Here is an 11943-nt window from a genome sequence, read left to right as displayed (position 1 = left end):
TTTGGTTTCTGCAACATTGCACATATCATTTCAATATTTTAGAACACTGCATTTAAATAATAAAACATGATTTTCTTTTCAAATTCATAACATCAATACACAACGTAAAGTCAAAATAAGGCTTTCTTTGATGCAGAAATGAAACAAATTTTTCAGCCAATCAATTGCCGTAATTTCATCAAGACAATATTGATTGTACATGTAGTAGAAAGCATCGTGTTCTGCAAGAGGTTTACAATTTCATAACAGCAGCTTTCCCATATCTTCAAATCTTCCAGGCAACTACTATACCAAGAACTTCTATCACCATATCAAGACGCTTTCCCTCTAACCATGAACTTTTGACCTCATGAAGCAAAATGATTTTACATTATGTAGATAGATCCGTCACTTAAGTCTTGTCTTTTCTTCTTTTTTGCATCAATTTTGCCATTAGCTCATAAGGAGAAATTTTTGAAAATTCAAGAAAAGGAGGGCAATGAGTGATATTTTGGCTGAAAAGGGAAGAAATTCTTGTCAACCCTGGTCACCTGTCAGGAAATGGCCATGCAGCATGCTAAATACTGACACTGGACAAGGTTTTTTATATGCCCGTTGAAGACTGGAATATTATGGTATGGCGTCGTCTGTCTGTCTGTCCCTTGTGGGCAGGATACAGATGGACCGTAAGCTCGAGGATTTTGCAACATGGTACATTTGATCATGATGAGAGGAAGATGCCTATTGTTTTTCAAAGGTCAAAGTCGTAGTATCACTTGGTAGGAAACCCTTGTGGGCAGGATACAAACCAAACTGTACACTCCAGGATATTACAACTTGGTATATTTGATTACCATGATGAGATAAAGATGCCTATTGTTAGCTCACCTGAGCTAAAAGCTCAAGTGAGCTATTCTGATCACCCATATTCCGTCTGTAAACTTTTTAACATTTTTGACTTCTTCTCAAAAACCACTAGGCTAATTTCAACCAAAGTTGGTACAAAACATCCTTAGGTAAAGGGAATTCTAAATTGTTAAAATAAAGGGCCAGGCCACCTTCCAAGGGGAGATAATCAAGAAAAGGTAAAAATAGAGTAGGATCATTAAAAAATCTTCTCAAGAACCACTGAGCAAAAAAGATGAAATTTATAGATAAGCTTTATTAGGTAGTGCAGATTCTAAATTATTTTATAAAATCATGGCCCCCGGGGGTCGGATGGGGATCAAAGTTTTACATACAAATATATAGCGAAAATCTTCTCAAGAACCACTGAGCCAGAAAAGCTGAGATTTATATGAAAGCTTCCTGATATAGTGCAGATTCTAAATTGTTAAAATCATGGCCCCAGGGGTCGGATGGGGCCACAATAGGGGGCCAAAGTTTTACATACAAATATATAGGAAAAATCTTCCCAGAACCACTGAGCCAGAAAAGCTGAGATTTATATGAAAGCTTCCTGATATAGTGCAGATTCTAAATTGTTAAAATCATGGGCCCCCGGGGTCGGATGGGGCCACAATAGGGGTTCAAAGTTTTACATACAAATATATAGGAAAAATCTTCTCAAGAACCACCGAGCCAGAAAAGCTGAGATTTATATGAAAGCTTCCTGATATAGTGCAGATTCTAATTGTTAAAATCATGGCCCCCTGGGGTAGGATGGGGCCACAATAGGGGATCAAAGTTTTACATACAAATATATAGGGAAAATCGTCCCAGAACCACTGAGCCAGAAAAGCTGAGATTTATATGAAAGCTTCCTGATATAGTGCAGATTCTAAATTGTTAAAATCATGGCCCCCTGGGGTAGGATGGGGCCACAAAAGGGGATTAAAGTTTTACATACAAATATATAGGGAAAATCGTTTAAAATCTTCTAAAGAACCATTGGGCCAAAGAAGTTCACATTTACATGAAAACTTTCTGACATAGTGTAGATTCAAGTTTGCAAAAACCATGGCCTCCAGGGGTAGGTTTGGGGCCATAATAGGGACTACGGTTTTACATGCAAATATATATGGAAAGTCTTCAGATATGGACCAAGGTGACTCGGGTGAGTGATGTGGCCCATGGGCCTCTTGTTTTTTCAGGTCAAGGTGGCAGCATCACTTAGTAGGAAGACCTTGTAGGCAAGATACAAACAGAACCGCAAGCTCCAGAATATTGCAACTTGGTACATTTGATCATCATGATGAAAGATAGATGCCTATTGTTTTTTAAAGTCGCAGTATCACTTATTAGGAAAACCTTGTAGGCGGGATACAAACCTAACCATAAGCTCCAGGATATTGCAACTCGATTCATTTGATCACCATAATGAGAGGAAGATTCCCTTTGTTTTTCGAGGCAAGAGGTTGAAGATCACAGTAAAAAGACCTTGTAGGCAGAATACAAACTGAACTGTAAGCTCCAAGATATTACAAGTTGGTGTTTGATCACCATAATGAGAGGAAGATGCCTATTATTTTTCAAGGTATAAGGTCAAGGTCACAGTATCACTTGGTAGGAAAACCTTGTAGGCAGTATTCAGATCAAACTGTTGGGGTTAGGAACGTCAAACTTGGTACACATACACTTTATGCCAAGTAAAGGACGCCTATTGTTTCTCAAGGTCAAAGTCATAATAGCAGGATACAGACCGAACCGTTGAGGCTAGGGCCAATCAAACCTTGTACACATACATCTTATGCCAAGTGAAAATATTACATAAAGAGTACAGGATTTGTCTGTTTTTATGATGCAAAAAATGTACGAGACACCCTGATTATTGCTGATACTACTTGAAGCCAAGTTCTACCAATCATGGTCTAAGAAACACACCCTATATTAGCTTTTCATGGGCATGTACCGTTGGCAGTACTCTTGTTAAATAACTTAAAACATACTGTATATACCTGTTTTGTATGTGTATCGTTTTGAAATGAAACTTCATTATTGATAATACAATTTTAATCATGTTAGAAAATAAATTTCTTTATGAGATCATTTGATGCAATTGCACATCATCATCAAATTCGTTCTAATACCATAAATTCAAAACAACAAAAAAGGTGGCAGTTTATCGCGAGTTGACTGTATAGAATATCTAATTTTGCACCAATGTTGATTCTCAGTTCATAAACATGGAGCTTTGGTAATGATGACCTCATTTAATATTGTATATGAAGGTATGAAGCATTGGACATACAAAAAATGTCATTTATTAAATAAGTGTTTCCAATGAAACAAATGGAAATATACATTCACATAAGTTTTTGAATTAAAAATATTCACTGGCACAAAAAAAAAAAGAAAAAAAAGAATGCCAAATAAGAATTAAAAGAAAGCACTTAAATACATAAATTTCACATCGGATTCCATCGATTGTTGTGTACAATAAGAACAAGAGACTCGGAAATGAAAAGAAAATGTACAAAAACATTCTTGCATGCCACTGTATTTGCTAATTAACGATAACTGGTTCACAATACAGAGGTCTGAGCTACAGACAATAAATTACTATAATGAACTGACCCTTTAGTGCCAATATTTTACAGCAAATTCACTATACACAAGTCTGCTAAAACATGAAAGAGTTTGCCCTTTATAAGAACTTTGCAACTTTTGTTTCCATTATGTAGATCACTTGCAATTATGCAGATTGCCACACAACCTCACAGTTTGGACTGGAGAGAAATTGTTTTCTCCTTTGTTTAAATATCACAGAAAAGACCACTCAGTTTCTGTTTCTAGCACTAAAATCTACACAGTTCATGGTCATTTGGAAGAACAAAGAAGTCCATCATTTCTTCCACTGTTCCATTGTTGATGTGCACAACAGATCTGTCTTCTAGCTTTTCTGTGTCACAAGTAATGTAATGAATGACTAGGACTATGAAGTCTTGAGGCGTTTGCGTTGGGGTCCCAGAGGCGGACTTTGTTGACTGGCTAGGGCACGAAATGCATCGGCAATGAGATGAGGATGATTCTGTATCAGCGTTTTCCAACCTGGAGTTTCCATCACATCTGTAGCATGGCTGTAATTAAAAACATCTAATGTACATAACACTGTCCATTCTTCCTTATTAAACTCTGCATAGGTGAATCATCCAAACAGCTGGATATGTTTGGATTATTGAAAGCTGGACCATTTAAAAAAAACATTAGCCATACTGACAATGCCAGTGGTATCGCAGTATCTCTGCAGGGACATTTGCACCAGTGAAATACAGAGGACACTATCAATTACTCTGATATAACCGTAGCAATACAAATTAACTACAGTAATCATACTGAATTTGAAAGTATTCCTGTGCATAAATATTTCTAACAGTAAAGAATTGTATATGAGCCGATAAGGAAGGTCTGCATCTATTAAATACAAAGTAAATGTATTCATAGACTCAACTGCAGGAAATTACCTATTGATGAAATCAATGGCATGTGTTTTAAGCTGATCTGCACTGTGTAAATCTGCTAAAACTAGAACTTCACACACATTGTCAATCCATAGACTGGAACATAATGCCTCTTCACACATCACTTTTAGTCTGTCTAGAGCATACTGAAACAATTACAATAATGGTTCAATTATACCAAAGCAATATTTTTATTCAACTTGCAGTATATCTATGAAACAAAACATTATATATCTTTACAATTAAATACCCGATAACTGTAAAAGTATAAGTCCTCTATTAAATACATTTAATTCCTCTACAATCGAGAACTTGGGAACTTAGATTTTCATCATTGGTCTGTTTTGAAACACTTTATCCTTGTTTGTAACTTTTGAACCTTAAATGAGAATGCTATGATTTGATGGGTACACCTTGTGATAAGGACTTTACGACTACCACGTGACCTTGACATTCACATTTGACCTACCCTTCAATTCCAAAACTTAACATTAACTTTTGAGCTTTAAGTGAGAAGGATTCAGTTTTTATCGACTAATCCTTGTGATCTTTCCAATAGTTCCATATTCAGGGCCGTAAATTACATGGAGGCGGAGGAGGCAGCTGCCTCCTCCAACTTTTGAGCCAAAAAAAATTAAAATTTAAAGTTCATTAGAATTTATGTTGTTTCCAATAACTAAGAACATGATACCTCCCTTAAAAAGCATTCCAAATCTTTCTTTTAGAATGAGTTAGTCAAGTAACATCTTAGAAGGCCCTAGAATCAAGGATTTTGCACGAAATGTGTTCAGTGTGCACAAAATGTGCTCAGCGTCTGGGGGCCTGGGCGGCCCCCAGACCCCCGCCTAATTTCCTGCCTCCTCCAAATTGAAGGTTAATTTACGGCCCTGATATTTGCTGACCTTGACCCACTTTTTAAAATTTCAACAATGAAATATAAATGAGGAGGACTACAAAGTTGGTGGGCATCATCTTTGATGATAAGGCATTTCCAACAATACATGTATCATGTGTAACAGAAGGAAGAAAATGCAATGGACCAGACTGAAATTCGAACCTGGGCCCTCTGAATCTCTCTATTCAGATGCTCTTCCAAATGAGCTATATGGTCACCAGCCATCGAACCCGTCTTACCGCCAAATTCCTACCTCTTTAAATGTCTTCACACCTTGAAAGACATCAACCCAAGATTTTAATCCCTTGGCAGGCATTTTTACCTGTCAGTTCCAAGGGCTGGTCATGGCACCAAACGTAACAGCAAGGGAGAAAATGCAATGGCCCAGATTGGGATTTGAACCCAGGCCACCTGAATCTGTAGTCAGGTCTTCTACAAACTAAATCATCTGACCACAAGCAAATGAACCCGTCCCACTGCCATGCATTTGATGATCTTGTGACCCCATCTACTCACTTAACAACAACTTTATAATCTATCCTAAACTTTTGAACTATATACGCTAACTAGATGTAAGCCTCAAGTCTTTTCAGTGGTACGTGTCATTATGAAAAATTTAGAATAAAGAAGTGCTGTTGTTGGGGGCATTCCTATCTTGTTTTAAAGAGGATTTCAATTATTACTCAAGATCAAATTAATCGTTTTATACCTTGTCCGCTGCTGCTAATAAATCATCTGCCATTCTGTCTAAATTGGGAGCTCTTCCTGTGTATATAAATCGAAGCATCTCTCTCATGACTTCATGGTCTACATCGGTTATATCTACGCGATTCTGAAAGAAGAAAAACAATTACTAAATGTAGGGAAATTTTTGGGGCACTGACAAACTATAATAATCTTTTAAAAACACTGCAGAACTTTATGTACACAAATTCAAAAGAACGATGCTTCACATACTTTTTTGCTCTCCTCCATTTCATGTTCAAACATTGCATTGAACACTGGGGATCGTGCTGCAATACATAATACATAATTTAAAACTTCTTGTTACCCTTTTGTATTTAAGGAATGAAGGTAATTTCTGCTAATTTTCATACAATAAGCAAGATCTGCAGTTTATGTTTTTAAAAATGCTAATATGGGTTTATAGAAAATTTTAAATTGTTCAAAAATTTTATATCATAAAAACAAATGAAGTCACTTTCATTCCTTGTAATCAATTTTTCATATAAAACATTCAATATGCATGCACTTTTAAAGAATGATTAGAAAATAGAAAGAAAAATTGAATTCCTTATGATGTGGAGCAATATTGCCATAGCAACAAAATGAAAACACAGTAGCCAAAAACATTGTAGACATCACATGGTGCAACTTAACGTCCACCCATTTTATACAACATAAGAATGTGGATAAAATCAAATGAGCCAAACAAAATTGTGTTTTGCAATTCAACCATCCTAGTCAAAGTTTACATATATGTAGTATAATTCTTTTTTTTAATTCTATCACTCTGATAAACATACAGCAGAATTAAACTAGTACTTATTGTAACGGGGACCGTTACAGATGTTCCCCAAACATTCCCCCATTTAGAAAGTGGTGTCATTTGTTTTAGTACAAGTGGTTTTGAACATATCAATATGTGAAGTGTCTGAATATATAACTATTTTATAACGTTCGGTCCATTTTATGCCAAAACAAATCAGTTATAGACATCTGAGAATTTTGTGCATGTGCATGTATGTGCATGCACGTGCTGATAAGTAATTTGACCATGTCGATACATTACAAGTCTTACTATATGACTACAAGAGAAGTTTCACAACAGTTCTATGAACAAGAGGACCATGGGCCACATCGCTCACCTGAGTCACCTTGGCCCATATCTGAAGACTTTCCATATATATTTGCATGTAAAACCTTAGTCCCTATTATGGCCCAAACTGCCCTTTGCAAACTTGAATCTACACTATGTCAGAAAGCTTTCATGTAAATGTCAACTTCTTTGGCCCAATGGTTCTTGAGAAGAAGATTTTTAAAGCTTTTTCCTATATTTGTATGTAAAACTTTGACACCCCCCCCCCCCCCCCCCCACTTGTGGCCCCATCCTACCCCCCGAGGGCCATGATTTGAACAAACTTAAATCTGCACTATGTCAGAAAGTTTTCATGTAAAAATCAGTTTTTCTGGCTCAGTGGTTCTTGAGAAGATTTTTCCTATATATTTGTATGTAAAACTTTGATCCCCCCTTGTGGCCCCATCCTACCCCCGGGGGCCATGATTTGAACAAACTTGAATCTGCATTATGTCAGGAAGCTTTCATGTAAAAATCAGTTTTTCTGGCTCAGTGGTTCTTGAGAAGAAGATTTTTAAAGATTTTTCCTATATATTTGTATGTAAAACTTTGATCCCCCCTTGTGGCCCCATCCTACCACCGGGGAAATGATTTGAACAAACTTAAATCTGCAATATGTCAGGAAGCTTTCAGGTAAATTTCAGCTCTTCTGGCCCAGTGGTTCTTGAGAAGAAGATTTTTAAATGACCCCACCCTATTTTTGCATTTTTGTGATTATCTCCCCTTTGAAAGGGACATGGCCCTTCATTTGAACAAACTTGAAAGCCCTTCACCCAAGGATGCTTTTGGCCATGTTTGGTTGAAATTGGCCCAGTGGTTCATGAGAAGAAGATGAAAATGTGAAGTTTACAGACAGACAGACGGACGCCGGACAAAATGTGATCAGAAAAGCTCACTTGAACCTTCGGTTCAGGTGAGCTAAAAACAAGAAATAAATAGCAACTTAAAACTATGACGACCAAAATCAGTACACGTGTGCGTGAGTACGACACAGCATTTTTGTTGATGCTATTCAATAGACATTTGAACTATATACTTACTATATGAATGTGAAATTGATTGCTTCACTTACAAGAAAGTTATGGTGATTTCAAAATCATCCAATCAGAATTAAGCGCACGTGCATGCACGTGCGGGAAAGTGATTTTCACACCATCAATAAATGAAGAGGCCCAAAACATATCTGCAATCTAAATTTCAAAACTATTCATTGCAATCTAAAAATGTTATAGACCAATACTTGAATTTAGACGTCAAAAATTACAATGCACGCGTATTCACGCGCACGCGATTTTGATAATGGATTATTTGTTAACACCATTCAATAGGCATTCATATCATAGATCTACAGGGTAAAATTCAATTAATTTGAGTTTTTAATTCAATAGTTATAACCATTTTAGTACCCCAAAAATGAAAGAAAAGCTATACACATGCATACATGCGCACGCGAGTATGACTCTGCATCAATGTTGATTTCATTCAATAGACATTTGATAGATATACTTACACTCTAAATTTCATAATGTTTCCATCATTTATAAGAAAGTTATGGCGATTTGAAAATCGTCCAATCAGAATGAAGCACACGTGCATGCACGTGCCGGATATAATAAATTATGACTGTACATATTTGTTAAGAATCTCAAGATACATATACAACCCAAGTTTGAAAAGATTTTGACAAAAAACATAAAAGTTATAGTCATTGAAAGAACTGAACTTTCAAAAGACAATGCACGTGCGTGCATGTGCATTGGCAATTTTTATAACATCATTGCGTAGATATTGAGCATGTCTACCTATCCTGTAAATATCATCAGATTTCCTTCATTGAGATGAAAGTTATTGACGAATTTGCATTATCCAATCAAATTGAAGCACACGTGCATGCGCGTGCAAAATTTTAATTTTGAACATGCCAATCAGTTAAGGGTCTCAGGTTATACCTAGGATATGAATATCAAACGATTTCATTGAAAAATAAAAAGGTTAGACTAATTCCAAAGTTTGTAAACAAAAAATTCAATGCACGTGCATGCATTTTCAGACAAAATGACATTCGTTCCGCACATCTACATATGCTATACTATCATCCTAAAAAGGTTTCATCTTGATCCCTTGAGTGGTTTCTGAGAACACTCGCAGACAAAAATGTCACAAGAAGAAAGAAGGAATAATAAGAAGAAGAAACAGAGTAAAACCAATATTTTCCCAAACTTTGTTTGGGGAACATAATTACGATACATTTTTCAAATACTGTGCTGTGTGATCATGAAAATGAAAAACTTGCCTGCCAACACTGCTTTGTGTGCTGAGAACTCCCTTCCTCCAAGATAGAGAGTGACATCACTGAACGAGGACCGCTCAAATAAGACACCCAAGTCATCACTGAGCTTACACTCGGGGACTTTGACCGGCGTACAGTTTGACTGACCAGACACATTGACCGTATCACCAACTACTGAGACCTGAAAACAAACCAACACAAATGACCAGTGATTGTCAGATTTACTGAGTACCATACAGTCAGTGGTCTACAGAGAGGCTGATTTGATGAATGTAGAGCAGAATTCAGTATTCTGCTCAGTACTAATTCATTTTAGAAATAAATTTCACTTTTGAAAAATTCATGTGAGTAAAAAAATGCAGATTTACAAATATATCTGAAGTATTTGATTTATCTTTCACTAGTTCATATACAAATATATCAAAAGTGTTGGTGCATACTTTTAATACAAAGTAAAATTGAACAATGACTTCTTATTGGCCTTTTACTAGTATGCCCCCATCTTACAAAGATACAGGTATATGTTCATCTTCGCAAGCCAAGTGTTCGATTCACTGTGCTTTGTCTCATTTACATCACACTTATAACAAGTATCCTGACTTTCACACAAGAATATATCTGAAAAATCAAGGTCAGGATGGTTGCTAAGAAAATTATACATTCACTTTCAAATGTCAACAAGAGGGCATCAGGAAACTAAACAGACATAGCACAAGAGACCATCAGTTTTAAACATCAACATGAATGTATCAAAAACTAAACAGACATAGCACAAGAAGCTGTCACTTTTAAATGTCAACAAAGGCCTACCAAGAAACTAGATGGACATAGCGGACATAGCGCAAGAGATTGTCACATTTAAATATCAACATAGCGTACCAAGAAACTAGACAGAGCGCAAGAGACTGTCACTTTTAAACGTCAACATCAGCGCATCAAACACTAAATAGACAGAGCGCAAGAGACTGTCACTTTTAAACGTCAACATCAGCGCATCAAACACTAAATAGAGCGCAAGAGACTGTCACTTTTAAATGCCACCAGACATAAAAACAATAAAACAATGGCTTGTACTGTGAAATTAAGACTATAAATTTTAATTCATTCATATAAAATACATGTCTACCTTTAATTCAAAATATCACCATCACATTTTTATAAAATTATTGCCTTTAATATTGCATATCTGTCTGACCAAAAATTATTGTGTTGTATTTCTAGACGTATTTTAATTTAACGCTGCAACTATGCATGCACACACACTGGTATGTACATCTAGATATAAATGCAGCACATTGCCCTTTGGTAAATACTGGACACCTACTATCAACATGTATGATAAAACGTATGTATGTGGTCAAATTGCTTAAATTATACTGATTATTCTTATGACAACCCTTGGAGTAAAGACTTACCTCACAAAAAATTGTTAGCTTGTCATCTGGTAAAAGACCATTTGCTTCATCCATTAAAAAGTCCCTCCTTATAAACTTCTTAAATCCCCAGTCCTTTCCTTGTACAAAACGGTAAGCTCTCTGGCTTTCTGTGTGAGGAAAAATGCAAGCAAAAGATATTAAATCATTGGAATAAATCCCTAAACTTACCCTATATACTGGACTATAAGTCAGTTTATAGGGAGTAAAATTCAGACTCTGAAGTCGAGGTCCAACTTATACACACATACTACATCGGGATTGTTTTTCGTGACACATAACTTATACACGCATACTATATCGGGATTGTTTTTCTTGACACACAACTTATACACCCACACTACATCGGGACTGTTTTTCTTGACACACAAATTATATACGCATACTACATCGGGACTGTTTTTCTTGACACACAACTTATATACACATACTACATCGGGATTGTTTTTCTCGACACACAACTTATACACACATACTACATCGGGATTGTGTTTCTTGACACACAACTTATACACGCATACTACATCGGGATTGTTTTTCGTGACACGCAACTTATACACACATACTATATCGGGATTGTTTTTCTTGACACACAACTTATATACGCATACTACATCGGGACTGTTTTTCTTGACAAACAAATTATATACGCATACTATATCGGGACTGTTTTTCTTGACACACAACTTATACACACATACTATAACAGGACTGTTTTCTTGACACACAACTTCTGACTAGTGACATTTGATGTTGTTTATAATGTGTTGATGTTGGTTTAATCAGTAACAAATTACCATAAGTGATTGTTTAAATAGCAAAGTAACAATCTGAAGTATTTACCACTGTAATGTTATCAGTGAAAATATACTTCTTCATTGTTTTTAAATGTTGATAAAGTCAAAATACAACATTTTTGTGTGTGGATATTTCAGAATAAGTCTGATTACCAGTAGTAAAGAACATCGGTACTCTGTATTTCAATAAGCATTGTACGAAACCTCTGCAATAGATATTCCCTAATACATTAAAATTTGCAGTGTGGATATGCTATTCTTTCTTTCATTTACCTGTAGTAATCATTTTAA

The 11943-nt window shown here is 35.9% G+C and overlaps 1 protein-coding gene across 1 annotated transcript in view; it reads right to left on the bottom strand.

The window, feature by feature from the left end:
- Window positions 1–3116: 3116 nt before the first annotated feature.
- LOC125647401 (contactin-like) overlaps window positions 3117–11943 on the bottom strand; it is an 89555-nt gene continuing 80728 nt past the window's right edge. Inside the window, 6 exon segments of the mRNA XM_056142022.1 lie at window positions 3117–3998; window positions 4383–4525; window positions 5984–6106; window positions 6232–6287; window positions 9426–9603; window positions 10838–10965. Of these exon segments, the coding sequence (XP_055997997.1) occupies window positions 3854–3998; window positions 4383–4525; window positions 5984–6106; window positions 6232–6287; window positions 9426–9603; window positions 10838–10965 (773 nt within the window). The 3' untranslated portion in view covers window positions 3117–3853.

This window comes from Ostrea edulis, chromosome 6 (assembly GCF_947568905.1).
Source record: "Ostrea edulis chromosome 6, xbOstEdul1.1, whole genome shotgun sequence".
Classification (NCBI taxonomy): domain Eukaryota; kingdom Metazoa; phylum Mollusca; class Bivalvia; order Ostreida; family Ostreidae; genus Ostrea; species Ostrea edulis.
This window is presented reverse-complemented; position numbering and strand designations above follow the sequence as displayed.